Genomic DNA, 20,741 nt, shown 5'->3' on the forward strand with positions numbered 1-20,741 from the left:
TGAATATGAAAATGTATTAATTTGTCTTGGTGAGAAATACCATAATTTCTTATATTCATAGTATTCTGTTACATCACCACACGGCCATCTTGGTAAGAAAATGACAAATGATTGTGATAAGTTAACAGGTGATTATAATCAAATGACAGCCACAGCCAATGAGCTGTGTGTGGTAAAGCATCATAGAAAATGGGAATACTATGAATTATATGTTGTCTTTTTCCCAATTATTAATCAAGTAAAGGCGTTCATAAAAATCCTTATTTGGTATCAAGCTCATAGAATTGTGTTCTGCCAATAGGTGGCAGGCTATACAGTGTACACCAACCTCTTTTCTAGGCATTTACACCAGAGTACACCACCTAAAATCGTAATTACCATTACTGGTAAATCTATTCCCCTAGAGGAAGAAGGGGGTCATGGTGTACAGACTTCTCCTAACACACACACACTTCCTGAACTAATTCCTCAAATGCACCGCTGCCGGCCAACCTGCGGGCCAGCTGGCTGACCTACTGGCTAGCTGGTTGGCTTCCAGTTGGGTAAATTCAAAATTAATCACAGGACTAAAGTACAAAGTGGCCTTACAAAGCCGGACCATCTCACCAGTTGTCGTCTGGCTCACACAGATCAAGTCAAAGTCAGATATAAAGACGGTGAAGACAGCACACACACACTTCAAGGAGCCACCTTTGTCTTTATTATTCAAATGGTTTGGTTAATACAGACTCTTAAGTGAGAGTGAGTTGACGTGGATGAGCGCTCCATCATCTGTCTGCCATAAAGACCAGGCTGGGTGACTGCATAAGAAAGGTTTTCCTTGAAAGTTATTATATACTGGAGAACAAAAACCTTGCGTACAAGTTGCCTGATGGGGGCTTTATTGGTAATTAAAAAAAAAAAAAAATCAAAAAAAAAAAAAAAAAATCACAAAGTAAAATCTTCTGTAGTGTGAAATCTCTTCATCTTTTGACATATGTTACATTTCTTTTAGATTTACAAAAGTGCAAACAGATCGTGTTTTAAATTTCTCAAAATATGAAGGAATCCACGTTAAGCAGCCGTGGCAATGTGGGATTCAAACAGCCGCACTTAAAGTAACAATGCATCACTGCTGCTTTCGTCTTGGACCGGGGTGCAGTCAGTCGAGCTAGAAGGGTTCAGGATGAGGAATTAAAACGTCACTGTTGTTTACATAGTAGTGTGGGGGGGGGGGATCAACACGGGTCTTCAGCAATGAATATTGTAATGATTATGGCACACACCTTTTTGGTCCATCCATAGACACAGACATTTTCTTTTTTTTTGCTAAATGCTTATTTAGGTCTTTGTGTGAATATACAATGTACACTGCTGTGTAGTCCCCAGTCTCCGCACCCTCCCCTTTATCTCTCTTTCACGTTGTTATCGGTTGAAGGTAGTTTCATATATCATGGCAATACTGGACTGGACTGTACTGTACAGGGGTCGAAGGTCAGAGTTTACAGGAAGTAGTCTGGGGTGCGGCGAGTGACGTGAGGCTCCCCTCTGCGAGGCGCAGGGTCAAACTGCAGGCTGGGGAAAAAACGGGGAAACAAAAATGAGATTTTCTTGATCAAATATTTTGACACAAATGTATTGTATCTTTCAGTAGAATAATATAGTCATGATACTATGATTTTGGGATATTACTAAATTGATGATAACAAGCAAATTTTATTTTAAAAAGTTCAGCAAACCTTCTAGCACCATCTGAGACACTAAACATTTCACCCAAATACTGATCATACAAACTATTTTCCTCTCGACTCGGGCAGAGCTCCAGCTTTTGGGGAACCACAAGGATTTCCATGCCCCACCCCAAGTCTTTTGTCGTACTTACAAGGAGTATTTGAGGGTGTCGTCTAGTTCCATGATGGCCGCCTGGTTGCCGCAGCGGTAGCAGTAGTTGGGAGCGCTGAATATTGTCACCACATTCCTCTCATGGCACCAGTTGTAACCCTGGGGGAAGCAGATGCATAATTCACTGGAGATGCATAATTCAGGAAAAAAAAAAAAAAAGAGCGACTGTAATGCAAATCTAAGCTGTACAACATGTTGTCCAACTGTGAGTAAGAGAGCAGGCTTGTGATACGAGTGTTTGCCGTATCATTGTTTGGTTGCAGCGGTGGTCGGGAGGAGTTTTGGCTTTGAAAAATACATCCATCCACCTTTTGGTTGTACTGCATGTCTTTGGGAAATTAACACAGGCCAAGTGTGGGTAATTAAAAACACACCTTTCTTTAACCCTGTGTCTGTTTCTTCAATCACCTTACCTGTGTGGCGTCATCTTTTAAATCTCTCTTGATAACATACTTGTTTATTATAGTGTTTTAGGTGTGATAGCCTCTTCTTTGTAAAACCTTCTTGGTGCTGTGTTCTTTTAAATTGTGTAGTTTCTTTTTGTTCTCATTCTATTTTTAGATATATATTAGTTTTATTCCTGTAAAGCACTTTGTAACTTGTTAAGAAAAGTGCTCTATAAATAACCCTAACCCTTTATTATTAGTATTATAATCATTTTTGACTGTGCCGAGAAAGTTTGTCCACTCTACCAGCCACTTTGTCAGACAACCAACAATCGTTCAGAGGTCCTGTCTTAATCTAAAAATTTGGCTAGTAAAATCGTGAAAGTGTCTGGTGAATTTTGGAATCCATCAGTCAATGTGGCCAGTGGATGTAAAGTCAGTTTCCTGTCCTGAACACCGTCATCCTCAGCAGCAGTATCTCAGATAGAGACAGACAGATGCACACACACACACACACACACACACCTCCATGACCAGCTGGTGGGCGCGGGACACCAGTGTGAGGCGGTTGGCGTGGTTGAAGGTCTCGGAGATGTCCTGGCCGAAGGTGTAGCCGGCCCCGCGGGGGGAGATGCCCCAGCCGCCGCGGTCATCGGGGTCCGACCACAACAGGTCACACATGGGACCCTGCAGAGGAGGAGGAGGAGGAGGAGGGAGGAGAAGAAGAAGATGAAGAAGAAGAAGAAGGGTTAGCAGGGATGCAACAATACCTCTTTGTCACTGCTGATACACCAAAAAAAACAGAACATTTTTTTTTTCTAGTATTTTTCTATCAAATCCCATTACTTTTACTACCCAGAAAAAGGCATATTTTTAGTGGTTATTTCATGACGCACATAACAATTCCAACCAATAACACCATCACATATTTTTCCCTCCGTCTGATTATATAAGACCTGCAACTTCACAACTTTCAAAGTGAGAAGTGTGCCAGCATGGTACGATGGAGTATTTTTGTTTCCTTTTCCTAAGACAATGCCAACGTTTGTTATTGTCCGACCGGCCCCGGGGTCTGCCTCCACTTTAGAATCTTTAAATTGATTGATTCTTTTATCTTTTCTTTTTTTTATCTTTTTAAATGTGATTTTACTACCTATGTCTTTCTCTTTCTTTTATTTATGTAAAGCACTTTGAATTGCCGATGTGTATGAAATGTGCTATATAAATAAACTTGCCTTGCCTTTTAACAACCCCTCCAAACATCCTGTTTCAACCGGAAATATGTTTAATTATGGAAATAAAATACCATCTACATGCCGTTTCCTTGTGACTTTAATTGACCAATATCTGTTCTGCTATTAGTGTCATTTTGCAATCAAGGACATTAATTTCTTGCCATTTTCTGTTCAATTTACTGTTTTAATGTACGTCATTTTTAAATTCCTGAATGTGAAGCAGCTTGTAACTTTGCTTTCGTAGCGTTTAGACACATCAAGTATTATTTGTACCTCATGTGGCACTTCCTGCAAACGGTCCAGCGCTCTGATGTGATCCAATGTATCTATGGACGGCGACAAGCCTCCGTGAAGACAGAAGATCTGGAACAGGGAGGCAAAAGGATGAGAGTAGTATTAGTGGAATATACAAATAATTCTCCATCTGATCATCTCTCGAAATCCAACAGTCTGTCCTCCTCTCACTAATACTTGTAATGCTATACATGTTAGTTTAATAAACATTGAATTAAAGCCAGATTCAACTTTATGCTTCACCATAAAGTCCAGTTCACTAGAGACTGTCCAGTAAAGAAGGAAGTAGCTCAGTCTGTAACTAACCAAACCTCCTCACCTGAGAGTCTACCAAGGCAGTGAGGGGGAGGTAATCGAACAGGTCTGTGAAGTACTTCCACACGTTGGCGTTGCCGTATTTCCTTAGGCACTCGTCGTAGAAGCCGTACACTTGTGTGATCTGTCTGCTCTCGTGGTTCCCTCTGAGGATTGTGATACGCTCCCGGTACCGGACCTGAAATAGAAGGGTAGAGGATACCAAGAATTATAAAGAGCTGTATTTTAATTTCTCCACTTCTCCACTTTCTCTTTAATCAGGAATAAGCACTGATAAATGTTGTGCATGCCGAAACACAAGAAACAACGACTGATTACTCTCAACCTGCGAACTGAAAAGTTTCTGAATCCCCCGTGCCTCTAAATCTGGGAGACTAGAAATAGAATTGTACAAAAAACATAATTTGAAAATGAAAAATGGGCAGACAGGTGGCATGAAAATATATTGTATGTGTATAAATGTCAAGTGGCAAAAGTCAGATCTGGGTTAAGTAGTAGCTGCAAATAATTCTTAGAGTTTGTTTAAAGGATAAGGCCGGTGTTTTTTAATGCATTGCTTACCGTCAACAAATCCTATGAAAATAACAAAATCAGCAATGATTTTGTTTTGCCAACAAGTCTCGTCCATGTAGCCGATGCCCAATGAAGCCAAGTCCCAGCAGCCATAGAACTCCATTGTATTAAAAAAATGATTAAAAACACGTCAAAGAGCCATGCCGTTGCTCTGGGCAGCATATTTCATCATCACGATGCACCGGGCCGGCCGACTTTTTCCTCAAACAACTTAATAAGCCGGCTGTAAACACGTTTGCAATCTCAGGAAAGTAGTTCCGTAGCACCGAAAATAGTCCCCGGTGTAATGAAGAATTTGTTCCCATTTGAATTTTATTTGGTAATAACTACAACAGTCTGACTTTTCGTGGTAACAGTTAGCAATTTTTAAAATTGAAACTATGTCTTTGTGAGCTGTATTTCAAGGTTTTAACTTACAATTGGAGCAAATGACTTCCGGGTTGATGGCTAAAACGGTACATGGGAAGTCAGAAAGTAACGGGAGTAGAGCAAACGCATTGTTGATTTTGTTATTTTCATAGGATTTGTTGACAGTAAGCAATGCATTAAAAAACACCAGCCTTATCCTTTAAAGCTGCACTAGGCAACTTCACACTTTGGCGGCCCCAAGTGGCAAAGAGAGATAACTGTTTGAATTTTTCAGAGGACTTCATTACCCAGAAATCATGTAACATTTTGTCAGTAAACTGCACAAGCCTCCTAAATTTCTTCTTCTTAGTGGCTGATGAAGAAAATCTTTTTGCAGCAGAATCAGCCATCGTTGAAAAGTCAGTTTAAGAGCAAGTTTGATTCGTCAGTTCCTGGACACAGAAGATTTCCCGCCAAGCGTACATACCTGACACCTAAATTTCAATGGGGGCAAATCTAGAGCATCTCAATTAGGGGGAATGGGACGCTCATCTCTGTTGTAGCCCCACTTCATGATTTAGGCCAGAGATAGGCAATCGTGCCGTGGATGGCCGAGAGTCTGCAGGTTTTCATTCCAACTAAACACTGCACCAGGTGATTTACTGATTAGCACAGAGGAGGAACCAATCAGTGAAATCACCTGGCATCGTCTTTGGCTGGAATGAAAACCTGCAGACTCTCGGCCCTCCATGGCACCTTACTGCCCATCCCCGATTTAGGCCGATAAAACGGGTGTATTTTTACATGAAAGTCTTGTTTAGTGTGGTTGTGATCCTGCTTGGAGTACCATATAGGTGGGGTTTACACCATTAGGACGATTACTAGTGTCAGATAAGTTGTCAATTATAAATGTATACCAAGTTGACTAAAAAAACAACCAAATAAAGGTATTTGCATGAACTCTTTGACAAAGGTCGGGAAGGAATACTAGCATACTCAAATGATTCTCAACTTTCAGCTTACAGTATTTTACTCTGAGAACCTGGAACAAAGCAAAACGTGTGAGGACTTTTAAAAAAATATCAATAAAGCGCACAACACTTACCTTAAGTGCTACTAGTAAAGTGACGGTTTCTACGGAGTAGTACCCTCTGTCCACGTAGTCTCCCATGAACAGGTAGTTTGTGTCTGGAGATTTCCCTCCGATCTTGAAGAGCTCCATGAGGTCGTGGAACTGGCCGTGGACGTCGCCGCACACCGTCACCGGACATCTCACCTCCTGGACGTTGGACTCCTTGGTCAGGATCTCCTTAGCCTGGAGAAAACACACAGGCAGTCAGTTTGAGTGCTTGAATTAAGAGTGAAAAAAAAAAACAGGGAAAAGTGAGGAATACAAAAACTGTGCAGGTGAGACAAAGCAACCCCAAGGAGATTAAAAACATCTCACCATGAAAGAGAGAAAAAAAAACATCAAGATGACAAATAATATTGGAAATATACAGTATCAGATGCATTATTTTAATCTTCCTTCAAAACAATTATAAATCCTGGCTTTGAAAAACACTGCTGTGAGGAAACGCTATGGGAAAAATTATTCTTCCCCATCATCTTAAAAGAAAGACTAGAGCAAATTCATCATCTTTATATCGCGTATGTCATTTTGTGTTCGTCTTTATTACTTGAACTCATTTGCATTTACGTTTTATAGGAAAGAAAATCAAACAAAAACATTGCTATCTTGATTTAGCAAATAAAAAAAACAATATCGTTATCTACATTTAAGCATTAAAATCAGTGTATCTTGATCTTATTTTAACGCGCTGCATTTTTCCCACTTTACATAAGCAGTGAAGCTAGCTGTATTCCTTGTGTGTTGCTCATTCAAATGCACCACAACCCGTGTGTTCCTGCATTGTAATCACATGCTCCATACATTGCAATTGTCTTTTTTTCTCTATCTTGATTTCAGCACAGGGACAATTTCCTGACAACATAACTGCACAATTTCCACATCAGCCTGTACTGGGGTTCACAATAAAGACACTACAGTGATTACAACCCAACCCCCATCACCGCCACCACCATAATCTCTCCAAGGAAATAAGCCCCTACTCTGTAAGTGTGTGTGTGTATAAGTGTGTGCGCTGTTTCCTGTGGGCCTGCCTTTGCAACAGTTGGCAAGACAGCACTAGTTATACCACAGCAATTCCTTGCTTGGTTACTGACACTTGGTTACTGTTGTCTGCTGATTCACTGCAAACAAGAGAAACTCACATGCTGATGAAAAGGAGAAATCCATATAGGCAGTGGATTGTTTTTCCGGCCAGCTGATTCACAAAAAAAGGCTTTATTCTGCATCGGTTAGCTTCTTAAAGACCCCGATCCCTTCCACCATAATGACAAATTCTCCTTTTTATTGCATGTATGGTGTTGGAAGCTACAGTAACGGAGGTAATGATTACCTGGTAGGACTTCTTAACGCACACACCTCTCTCACTGTTATGATGCATGACATTTCATGGGCTGACTAGCTGTATTTGTTGCCAATGATCCACTCCCTAAATCCAGTGTCATCTTCTAAAAAGATGTAGTGAGAAAGTGAAAATCATTCATTTACTATGTCGCTGTGAGTAGCTTGTAGCTAGCAGTGCCCCTTGGTTTCAACAAGGAACACTAATAATGTTAAGTCACTTTTTGAAAAGTGAAAATGTTTTTTGTTGAGGTTTTATAGTAATGCTCAGAATATTCTATTAATTTCTTTTACTAACCAGGTGCCTCACTACATATCCTTCACCAGTATTTGGCGGATTATACTTGGATTTGACACAAACAAAACTAAAAATAAAAGGCAAGCTTTTAACGGCATTAATATTAAAACCGTAGGCCTGCAACATGACCTATTCCTGGAGTCTGTCTAGCTTGGTAGTCTGGTCTGACCAAGGGGTCGGTCGGGAGGTTTAGCTGTTTTAAGGAGCTTTAGAGCAAATAAATCCTCAGGCTGAGAGAGCGACCGGGACCTGAGCTGGACGACCATCAGACAGGTCTGATGTACCGAGCTGAAAGGGAGAAATGGAGCGAGAGGCAGAGACATCTGCAAAATCAAAGCAAAATGGACAATGGGAACAGAAGTGGGGTGGGGAGCTTTTTGAAAACGCCCTATTTCCCCCCAGTTATTTTCAATAATTTAGTCGTGGAAGGCACGCATGTCCTCCAAATTATGTGACTGACTCCAAGTTGAACATGTCTCCACTTTAGCCTCATCGAGCATTACATCAGAGCAAAAATAGTCTTTGAAATGGATGCTATCTAGCTCTTAGACGAGATGATAAAACTCTCCATGCTCCATACTTCAGAATGGGTTTCTGATCCTGTTCAAACAGAGCGGTCACCGACTTTCTCTTGTCCTTCTTCATTTTTTTAACAGCATTATCCCCTTTCTTACTTCAGGTCAGCAAGCTAACACCAATTGGATAGCTTGCAAGTTGTTGTCAAACTTTGTGTTGCATAGAGACGTGAATGACGTAATGCTCCTTGTGCCCATGGGGCTCTTGGTCTCTCTGTTACATAGCAACACTCAGAGCTGTGCTTTGTGTTAAAAAAGCATCCATGTTCTCCCACTACTTCTCTGTATATTGCTTGTACGCACACTGTGGCCGGATCAGGTCCAGAACATGTATAATTCAGATAACTTCCATATCTGCTTTTGAAAATGGCAACGCGAGCAAGATCCAATGTTTTGTGCATTAACACCTGTCATTTAATGCGTCCTGGTGTGATCGGATGATAAGACGTATTGAAACGAAAGGTCAGCAAAGAGAGAGAGAGCAAGAGAGAGCAAACTGATGCTGACAGAGTGCTGAAGCCAGCCTGTCACCCTGGCAGATGGGACAGAGAGAGACAGAGCCTCAGTGAGCAGAGTGGTGCTGAACGGGACAGGACTGCAGCGCTGCACGATGATGACCTATATTACACACATATAAACACATAGGCTACACACACTCCACGTGCCTATACTACCATGTGGCAGCAGGCCTTTCAATTACTGAGCTGGCTGACAGACTGACCAGCGCTTCTATCTGTAAAGCCATTGAGTCCATAAGCCAGAGAGAATATTCTAGATGCCTGTATTAAAAAAAAAAGGAAAAATGGAACGGCAATTTATTTTCATTCCAATCCTAGTTAATCTGAGTGGAAATACACAGAGATGGGGGGAAATTAACTAATCCGAGCAAGCAAAATAAATAAACAAACATGCATTTTAAATGGGGCAGGTCAGTCTGTCTGACTCGGACTGTTTTCAGACAGTTAAACAATAGGTGGTCCACCTTTTCAGAACCATTGCATGCTAACACACAACACAAATACACTAAAATCTATGGCAAACCATGCTATGCAGTGTTAGGAACTTACACCTGAAGCCCTGCATGCTAAGCAGCAGAGGGGTTGCATTTATGATTTTATACAATATAATGCTAAATAAATGCTAGACATCTAAAATGCATTAAGAAAAATTGCACTGAGAAAATTGGGTTACCTTAAGCCAATTGAGTTGAATGTTGTCGTTTGACTTTCATTTTCTTTTAATGACAAAAAGGTAGACCTTGAGAGTGAGTGCGAGATCCACTTATCTTCATACACCGTGAAACTCGATCAGAATTGAAATGATTAGTGAGGTTTTTTTTTTTTCCAATTAGGCTACCCTTCAAATTTTGAGTTGCAAAGAGAGAGAAAAGTCAAAACAACAAAGGAGAGATATAAGTTTGGGCAGTGAAGCACAGTCAGTATCCAGGCCAGCGCTTTTCAAAACTTTTGGTCTGGGCACACAAAGGATTTTTTTGTCATAGCCCATACTGATTTTGGCAAGTCTAAAAATGTACTCTGGGTTTTGGTCTTCTAACATGAAGCCCATATAATAAACAATACTTTTGAAGGAATGGAAAAGTGATTAAAAATGACTTCTGCAGTATCTTTTTAAAATGGTAACCCTCGAGATTTTGCAGTATCTTTTTTTTGTCTTTATCTTTGTTGCCAAGCGCTCATTGCTGTGGTGTTTCTGCACTGCACTTCCCCGAGATCACCTGTCAATCAAACAGTGTGGGCGGAGCTTGGATCTTCTGTTGATGCAGCTTGAGTTTCTGTAGGTGGAGCTCTTTGTCTGTTCAGCCATGGTGGCTATCGCTGCTCATGGCAATTACCCAGTTCTTCTTCTGTTTACGCCAAACAAACCGACAACGTAAAGCACATCACTTCCTGTGCAGCAGAGGATTTTCCCCAGGAGAGACCTACCCAACACTAGAACAACGTTCCTTGGCCGCCTTGGCCGCCGTTTCTCTTACCCAGAATTCATCTCAACTCATCATGACATGTCTACAACAAGTTGCTTCTCCAGCGAATGACTCAGAATGTAACCTTAGACTGAACTGTATGAGTAATATGGTAATGACACATCAGATATTATTCAGTTTCCTAATCTGGCTCACTTTATCAAATCGAAGTTGGTTAATGTAAACTTGGTGTGAGGCCCACTCACCATGACCTTGCTCTCCCCTGTTGTTTGATGTAACAATTGTCAGATACAAGTTATTTTTTCTCGCTTCCATGCTATATGTCAGTCTGTTGAATCACTGAATTTATTTTATTTCTATACAATTTTTATTTTCCCCAATCCCCTTCCACTCAAGAGACCATGTGTCTTTTGCCAGGGTGTGACTGCAAGTACGAATATGTTATGAATTGACCAGCCTGGTTAAATAAAGGTTATTATTAGGCCTTTATAGCAGGTTATTGCAGTGAATGATTTCAGCTGTATCTTATGACTGAACCCCAAAATGACTTCATATACTGTTAATCATCAACTTAAAACCATCCAGGGCCTCATTTTATAGCTATCCTTCAACTCTACCTGAGATTCTATTGTATGAGCATGTCATAAAAAACATAATATATCCATACTATTCATACTTTGTAAAACAGAATTCAGATTCAGCTTTTGACATGTTACATAAATCTGAAGAAAGCAACCAAAAATGCAATGCGAACCACTGACTCTGGCATCAACTTTTTCATAACTCCCAATTTAAGCTTGGATTTGGTGATAAGCCCAAATTTTGTGTGTAAGAACCTTTTATCCCTGAGGCAACGAATCACAACAAGCAGCAGTGATCCCAGTCCAGCTGTGAATGAAAGGGATGACGTCAGCGGTTACGTAAAGCGCCTCGCCCACAGTGCCGACCACACCTGCAGCAGAAATTTGGCCCAGATTATAACTGAAGGCCCAGACGTCAGAGTCAGACACCACCCAGTCAACAAACCGCTTAGCTGAGTGCCGAGAAGTGAAGTCAGCATTTTCCCCCCAGCTGCAGCAATATAATCCCATTAAACTGCGAGTTAAACGTGGTCAAAGGTCTTTTTAGAGACAACCTGAGGCAGATTAAGCTTGACTACTAGGTACAACAACAACCACAACAAACGATGACATCACTCGAGGAGTTTACGGTAGTTCAGAGATCAGCATCTTCCTGAGAGAAGCACTATAATCAGGGTGTACAGTCACACCAACCACCAGCCAAATGACGTTAAACTTTGTCCGTGTCTGGTCAGTTTGTCTACTATGGCAGTTTCTGAATTTTGCTGAGTTGCTCTTAAGCATCTTTTACTGCCACTAAAATGTGCTTAAGGGCAACTCATGAGTCCATTATCTTATATTTGATTGTGTACTTGGCAGTAGCCGGACTGTAGCGTGCTTTCATGTCTTTGTTTCTTCCATTTGTATAGTTATGATATTACTGTCACATGGTTTTGCCATTTCTGCTCTGCTGAATGTAAGTCTTCTTTTAAATTCATACGTAACTGATTGCTACAGCATTTTATAACTTTAAGTGCTGCACAAATTTAGTTATTTCAATTTGTTTTTCCTGGTACAACTGTGGAATCAGTTGGCAAGCACAGAGATCTACTAGTCTGTGGCCACTGCCCTAACTATAGTCACATTAACCTGAATTTAACATGGGCAAAGGTCTATCACCTGACTTCATATGACCAAAGTATGACATCATTCTCACATGCTTTAGATGAGGTCATTATTTTCTTTCTGATTTGGCATTATTTGCCTTTTACATTGCTCTCTGCCATTGCAGTTGCTGTGCACTGTGTTGAAAACCATTTGCTGCCCTTTTTATAGTGTAGGCTAACCTTTGTAAACTCAGTTTGAAGTGCTATATAAATAAAGATTTACTTACTTAACATAAGGCCATGCAAATTAATTAGGCCTTGGCTAAATGTTAAGCATATCTGTGCCTCATAAGTGAGTCAGTGTGTAAGCAAAGAGAAAAACAACACAGGGCTTGAAACTCAAAGACAAAAACAATGTCTGAAAGGTTATATGATTCTCCAAGGGTATTTTAGAAGAGAGAAATCAACAATGGTCATGGAAAGGAAACATATGCTTGCTTGTTTTGAAAAAAGATGGAAGAGGCATGTGTTAGGCTAAGTGTCTAATTAAATTTGCTCTGCGGAATAGGCAGCCGCATAAAACCAATTTCCGATGAACAGAGCTTCTATGCATTCACATTATTTACGACCGGCAACTGGATAAACACTATGAAATGATCAAATAGATGACGTCATTTTTCTGTAAACAACGTGTGCAAAACAAGTCAGCAATGGGGGAAGTTACTGCAATGCTGAATACAGAAATCTGTACTTGATTATGATGAGCTTCATCCTCCCCCCCCCCCCCCCCCCCCCCCCCCCCACACACACACACACACACACACACACCAGGCAAAGGCAGAAACTTCAATATAACATTTTTCTGAGGAGACTGCTGGAATGCGGAAATGAAAAGACTAGGGATTACACAGCACATCCGACTCCTCCACACCCCCATACATCCCAAAACAGAGAGCGCCGTCTCCGAGTCAGTCTGAACAGTGTTATCCTGAGTCACACACTCAGATCCCCCTTAGCAACAATGGCTTTGTTAGTGTTGGTGATGCAACTCAGAATCAATCACATCCCCGGCTATTTTTAATCAGGGAGGCTGACTGGCTCTTGCGGAGGCGCATTCTGCTGAATATATTAACCGAACTCACAGGGGGACGGATGGATGGAGGCAGGCAGACATTAGTTTGGAGCAGACAAGCCCTTATGAGCTGCTGAGCTGTGATACTGATACAGCCTTGGGGTGAAGCAACTGTTAAAAGGAGTTGCAGGGCACAATAGCTTTCCCCTCTCCCTTTTCCTCAGGACTATTTTTATGGCATGTCTGCTGCACTAAAGACAGTGGAAAATGACAGGAAAGAGACAACAACATGTTTGTGCTGTGAAGCCTTTGTTCTTGTGTCCTCCTTGAACATGTTCATGATTTGTGATGTTTATTACTCAATAGGCCCACCTATCAGTCTGTTTTCCAGGTTATACAGTGTGGATAGATATATTTATGAGGACAGAAATATGTCACAGCATATCATGAGCTGAATTCAAGCCCATGCAGGCAAAATACATGGACATTTTCCTCTGGCGAGCACACCAGTCATTTCCCCAACTGCCTCCCTGCATAAACAAGATGGCACAGAAGTAATAGCATTGATTAATCTCCACCAGAAAATAACCTAAAACCAGAACCATCCCTAAAAATCAACTGAGAATTTCAGTCTCTCAAACAGCGAACTCAAGCACATGAAAATACACTGCAACAGTGTGGTACGCCCCCCCCAGCAGAGGATCCATGGTTTACGAAACAAGGGCGTAGAACGAATTTGAACTATTTTAACTGACCCCATCAGAGCTGAACTAAGAACGAAAACAATGCTGGGATTAACAAGCCACTTGAGAATAGCATGGCCTTAACCCTCGGCCAGCAGCACTCCAAACATGGTGCGGGGCCTAGTTTTTCTGCCCTTTTAGGAGCTGAGAGGGAAAGAGCTGCACTGCTGAATGAAAAACAGACCTAACAAACGACGATCAAAAACTGCATCAAAAAATCCAGCTGACGTTATCGGGGTCTCGCCACGTGTTTGTGCTGGACCACAGAGCTCATGGCTGCTGAAATTTAAAGGTGGATGCTCTTCTGGATGGACAACACGTACTCTCACTATTTGATAGCCAGCTTAAAGGAAAACTCCACCTTAAAACATTTTAATACTGTTAAAACACAGTTATTGCCGTTTTAATTTGCATTTCTCCGCCCATTTTGCTTTCTGGTGATGTATTTTTCTTATTCCCATGGATAACTGGCCAAACATAGACGCCGTGACATCACATTGTGACATTCCCAGCGCAGCTACAATGGAGTTTGATAGCAGAATATTTTTCAGCGATCTAAAACATCAACGGTAAACATTAAATTTTGGTGTCAGTCGCTCAGAATCAAAGAGCAAGGGTTTCTTTCTAGAGCCACCATTTTACACCGACGTTCAACAATCATACAGGGAGAAATCCATCACAGAAGAGGCAGAGAGACCAATTTCTCCACCCACAGGAGCCTCAACAGACCAGAATGCAATGCAGCCACAAGACATGTGGCGTTTTAAGTAAGGGGGGAGGCGGGATATTCTGGGAAAAGTAGGAAATCACTACAACAAAAAAGTTAATTACAACACTTCATCACAAAATAACTCCAGACTGATGATATGTAGCGGTGCGAAAGTATCCGAGGGAGGATTTCTCCTTTAAGCCCATTCATCCAGAGCCAGAATTCAGCAGCCCGTCTGAGAGAAAAGTGTGTTGAGGAGAGATTGGGGTTAAGCTCCAGCTCAGACCATACAAGTCCGTGGAATCTGATGATGAGTCGGTGATGTGAGTCTAATGATGTCTTCCTATTGTCGGGCAACGGTTAGAGCACACAGCACAAACACTTCTAGTCGCTGTAAACATTGTACATTTAGGCATTTAGCTCGCATAAGAGCGACTTGCAATGAGTGCAACAGTACAATTCAATTCCTTCACTTCCTAGATCACTAACTTTACAAGCAAACCAACAGCAAGGAGGTCAAGGGTCAGACAATATTCCTGTGACCCCAGAATGACCATGTAAGAGAGTCAAGTCAAGTTTATTTATATAGCCCTTTATCACAAGCATGTCTCAGAGGACTTTACAGAGAATGTGTCTAGCTAGATCTAACTAAACACAATCAATCAATCAAGGTAGACAAGAGCAGATTTTAGCAAGACAAACAGTCTACCTATTTTACAGCCTAACTTACCCAGCACCCCCAGCCTTAGACCCTAAATGCACACAAGGAAAAACTCCCAAGAAAAACCTTAGTAGGAAAACTTGGAAGAAACCTTGGGTAGGCTGAGGCAAATAGGGCTGGGAAAATAAATTTGAGAAACAATAAATGTTTTTTAGGTTCTTTGGGCACCAAGATACAGCTGGACAACTTAAGCTAAAAATATACGCACTTATGATTAGCCTACATAAAACTCTCCGGATTAAAGCACCAAGTAAGTAACATAATAAACCATATTGCTGCATAGTCTGACGGGAACCTCGTTGTTTTTAAGTCTCTATTTTTAGTCTCTATGCTTTCCTGGATGAACTAGGCTATATGAGGAACCATGCCCACCTACTGTCCTGCTGCAACTATTGAGAAGTAAATCAGACACAAGAGTAGGGCAGTGACAAGGGGTCAGAACAGAAGTGAGCAGCTACCACACTCAGGACTCATCTTTGACCCACTTGAGGATTGCAATGTCACATGTACGTTCAAAATGTGACATTTTATAGCCTGCTGAACAGTTTCACCACTTATTGACTACTGAGAAGTAATTTGGAAGCAGAGTGAAGGACAGCGGTCAGAGGTGAACTGTTAACCATGTAGGGAATTATCTTAACTACCTGGGAGAAATTTAGTGTTTACATTCAGGGATGTAGAGGAGGGTAACCCACTTAAAACTCAGTTCACCCATCTTTTTTACTTACAGAATAGGAGTTTACCCACCTTTTCAAGACTTCAAACTTAGGAAAGAGGAATAAAATACTGCTTTTCTGACAGTATAATTGACTTTTCTTCATATTGGTGGTTGCTTGTGTCATGACGAACACCAACTGCAGGTCATACCTCACCGTACTTTTTAACGTGCCACCATGTAACTGGAGAAAATGTGACATAATCTGAAGCAATAGCAGCCAGTCTCACTTAATTAAACTGGGGGAGCTTTTACTCTCCACAGCTGAATAAGATGCTACAGGTCACACTGACAGCCTGGATGAGGAGGGTAGTAAATGTGGTATGTGACTTGAATTCACAGTGTCTGGCTGACCCTGCCTGCTTGGTAAACCCTGACTACACGCCCTAGATGTGACAGCTTAACTGGCTATAATTCATCATTTCTGGCAGGCAATGGTTCAAATTTCCTAGAGAGAACTAGCTAAACTAACCCACTCATACTGCTTGGAAAATATACGGACAGTGCAATGAAATGTACACTATAGACGCCATTTTAAGAATGTCTGGAAGGCGGCGAGGAGAAAGAAGACGTTGACAGTTAACTTAAGGTGACAGACAAAATGTTACAAATATCTCACCTTCTCGCATAGTGTTTTCACTTGGTTCTCCGACAGCTGCTTGCACTCGTTGAGCTGCTCGATCCACAGATCGATTTCTTTCGTGAACGCCTTTTCGTCCATTTCTCTGCGTTTCGGGGTCGCTGCGTTTAGTTAGCCGATAGTTACGCTAATTTCGGTTTGAAAAACGATTCCCCAGATGTTCTTGTCTTTTCTAGTGCTTACAAAACGGCCTGACCAGGTGCTAATTGCCCTCTATTAAAAGGCGCGTGTGTCTCCGGTTGCCAGATATGATTTGACTGAATTGAAACTGAGCGAGAGAGGGAGAGACGTCAGCCGTTGGTGTCCCACCCTAGACATAAACTTATGACAAGCTATCCGCAATATATCCCAGTACTTCCGGTCATAACTGTCAAAATAAGAGCCTTTTTTTTTATACGAACGCGTATTGAGTGATATGGGGATCTGTAGTAAATGAAATATAATTGTTCGATGATTAACCCCCAAAAATATCAGTTTCACAGCGTATATTGATAGCTATATAGACCAATGCAACAGGACAAAATTCAGTCAAACAGTACGAAAATTGAAATCGTGGATTTTCCCTTTAAATATACTTTTCTTTACTCTGTGTTTTCCTTTTTACTTTTCTTCCTCCTCCTTTTCTTCAGTATATTTTTATACCAGTAATTTTACTTCCACTCAAGTACAATTTCAGCCAAATAACAGTACGTTTACTTGGAGTAGGACATTGTAGTTCTCTTTCTGCCACTTTAAAATTGTCAGTCACTCTTTTTCCGGTCTCTTCTGGCTGTTTCTGTCCAGCTTGACGCAGCAGCAGAGAGGCGCCCGACACAAATAGCAACCGGAGACTGATGACGCAGCTCTGTTATTGGTTGAGCGGGCTGCTTTCTCTGCAATTTTATTGGCTCACCGACAAATAGAGAAGAAGTTACCAAGATACACCAGAGAGAACACATCACTCCCTAGAAGCAGGAACAGGTTGTATGTTTTATATTTAGGCTAAGGTGTGGCAACAATGATGATGAAAGGCGCAACAAAGATAAATGTAAAGCCTTTAAAAAGCCTCAATTTATTCAATTACAGATAAAGGCTATTCAGTTACTGCTCAGTAAGGTTTATCAAGTCTGTATATCTGTATAATATAGGCTTATTAAAGGGGAATTAAGTCATCATGTGACTTTTATTGACCTTGATCAGTGCCCCCCTACACACACACACACACACACACACCTACACAGAGACACACACACACACACACACACACACAAACACCCTCCACACACACACACACACACACACACCTCCTGTCCCCTTGAATTACAGAAGCCTGTAATTGACACAAACAATAAAGTCACATTTTCACAACAGAGACAAGTAGCCTAAGCTATAGAGCAAAGATCCAACAGAAACATATAATGAAGAGATGATATATCACTATTGCTAAATGCTGGAATAATGATACTGCTTTGTCATTTGCTTTTTTTGGCTTGAGAACTTGTTTGTAGCACTGTCCTCCATCACTGAGCAGCTGGAAATGTGAGTAGATGGGTGGAGGAGATTGGGAGTGTCTTGAAATACCAATGGATGGGGAGTGTTTGTTCCAAAACAGGCGAGTACAGGCTGGAATGTGAGTTTGGAAAGCCAGAAATCTCAGCACCTGGTGAAGTATCGTTGAATGATTGGTGTTGATGAACAACCCTATCAACCTCTAGATATATTTTGGTCAGTTTGTGCTGTTGGACAGTAAAAATCTTGCTGATTGCCTCTTTAATCATGAGTAGATGCTGACACTGACACCACCTACTGAATACCTTTCCACTTCTGTTCCCACCTGGCGCTCTGCTTTATAGACAGCACTAACATCTGGATGGATGGCTGTAGTTTCCCTGTTGAACAAAAGCATGAGGCTGCACACTGTAAGTTCTGATGCACAAATTTATTCGCATTTTACAAAACAAACAAAAAAAATGGAAATATCTCATTGTGACACCACATTTTCTATCTACAGAAATAAGAAAAATACACCAATAAGCAACAAAGTTGACCCAGATATGTAAGGTACATAGGCCAATAACTGTTTTAAGAAGTGTTTTAGGGTGGATTTTTAACATTATCATATATTCACTTGAACCCTGGATTCACTGCTTGTGGTTATGTTACAAATCCTCCCTGTTTTATCTCCTGTCAGCCGAGCCAACCTGACACTCGAGGAGGGAGAAGAAGGAAATAGTCTGCATATTATTTCCATTTGCCTCCACAGAGCGGAGGAAATGAAAAGGTAAGGCTCTGACAGCGATGCGGTGTGTTTGTTGATGTGCTCCATATTTACTGTAACTGCTGTCTGATTTTTGAGGAAGCGCTCTGTAGCATTGTTTCCAACTTAAAAGGGGAACACCGGCAAATTTCAATATCCTTTACCTTTGGAAAGTCTTGTTTGGAGCAATGAAGATTCGCCATTAAAAGTGAAGCAGAGCCAGAAATTGGAATCTGTGGTGTTACACTGATGTCACTTGGCTCCACTGGGAACGAATAGGAAAACGATGGAAAGGGTAACAGTCAGAGGAACAATGGGGATTTTCAGTTATCAGTGCTATGAAATGAAGTTAATTCGGCTCTAAAAACTCAAATAAATATCCCACAAACAGTCCACAAAATCCAGATTTCAGTGATATTGCAGATTAGAGTCTTGGTTCTGTGTTATTTTAGGTTAAAGGCAGAGTTATTAATGTCCATAAATATTAATTGAGCTGGTGCTCCTCTGGAGTAATAGCCTGTGTGAATTATTCATTTGAGTATCACCCCCGACTTAAAGTTCTGCCATGGAAAATTATGGAGGTAATGTGTACAAGCAATAAAGAGTAAGTAAAGTTGAGGTAGGGCACAACAAAAATCTCTGAATATACTGTATATAGGCTATCCTATGATTTCCCCCTTCTGCCTCAAACAGACTGTATATCCTGTACTGTATATCTTGGCTTCAGATGATGGAGTCAAGAGAACAGGAAATTGTTGTGCCAGTCTTGTTATTTTTCCCTGCAGGTCTTTGATGAAAGCCTTCAGTCTCAACTGGAGATTGAATGTCTCTCACACTGGAGAAATAAAAGCAAACTTTTGCATGTTTTATCCAAAGCTATATTGGATATTTGATGAGCCACATGATGCCACACGCACAAAGTTACCTCTTAGATCATCCATTTGTGTTTTTGTTTTAGTTTCTGAGTGTGTGTGTGTGTGTGTGTGTGTGTGTGTGTGCGTGCCTATCAGCTCCATCAGCCCAGTGACCTCCCACCCAAACCTCAACTCTCCCCACCCCCTCCCCACTCTGGAGTCACACACATCAAAACAAAACAAAGCGATCAAAGACTGAGCCAGCTCGTCCTTTCAGGGCCGCCGCTGACGCACACAAGACGCGCACAAGTACCACCTTAATTAATAATCATTTTATCCTAATTTAATCCTGTTAGGTGCCTTTGTAAACATGATGAAATGCCAGGCAAGATGAAAGGAGGATGACAAATGGAGGAGACGGTGGGCAATATGCTCCAATTGAACAGGAGGGAAGGTTTCCTGTTGTTTCCTCCTAAAAATCTGTTGTTGGTGCAAAGCCAAGGCTGGGAAGGTTCTTTTTACAGTTTACTTGATTACAAATGACTGATTACCTGTGGAAAACCCATACATAATGCAGTTAAAACCATTTTAATTCACAAAGCATTGTCTTAATCATAATTTACAACCAATAATACGATGCAATACCATACGTTACAATACGATACACGATGAACACATTGCACATAAAACACATAACCACAATACATTCAGTTACATAAACAACTATAACAGCTATTATATCAAGATGTACATTATATTAGCCTGTAATGTCACAGTCTAGATCCCTTCAAACATGTTTTTGTTTAGTAATCAACAGGTTTGGTTTTTTTTACAGATTACAGTCACCCTTTTTGTAATCAGATTGCTGTAATCTCATTATATGTAATCTGTTACTCCCCAGCCCTCTGAAATCAAACTGAAATCAAAGTGAATTAATCTTCCCTTTTGTTTTGCTTCAGTTCTGTTTTAAAAGACACCAACTCCATTTTCCTCCTGCAACATTCTCCCTGCAGAGGAAGTGTGTGTGTTGTAACGATGCACAGTTTGAATAAACTGTTTACAAAAAAA

The 20,741-nt window shown here is 41.0% G+C and overlaps 1 protein-coding gene across 1 annotated transcript; it reads right to left on the reverse strand.

Moving 5' to 3' along the window:
* Positions 1-689: 689 nt before the first annotated feature.
* ppp2cab (protein phosphatase 2 catalytic subunit alpha b) lies at positions 690-16,883 on the reverse strand. Its single transcript, XM_071542116.1, has 7 exons — positions 16,563-16,883; positions 6,138-6,347; positions 4,116-4,289; positions 3,776-3,865; positions 2,793-2,954; positions 1,862-1,980; positions 690-1,554 (listed from the first exon to the last, which is right to left on the reverse strand). The coding sequence occupies exons 1-7, from the start codon at positions 16,662-16,664 to the stop codon at positions 1,482-1,484; spliced, it is 930 nt and encodes a 309-aa protein (XP_071398217.1). The 5' UTR covers positions 16,665-16,883; the 3' UTR covers positions 690-1,481.
* Positions 16,884-20,741: the final 3,858 nt, after the last annotated feature.

This window comes from Centroberyx affinis, unplaced genomic scaffold (genome assembly GCF_046629955.1).
Source record: "Centroberyx affinis isolate AG114_WGS23_722 - 3 ecotype Tasmania unplaced genomic scaffold, CSIRO-AGI_Caff_v1 ptg004016l_1, whole genome shotgun sequence".
Lineage (NCBI taxonomy): Eukaryota > Metazoa > Chordata > Actinopteri > Beryciformes > Berycidae > Centroberyx > Centroberyx affinis.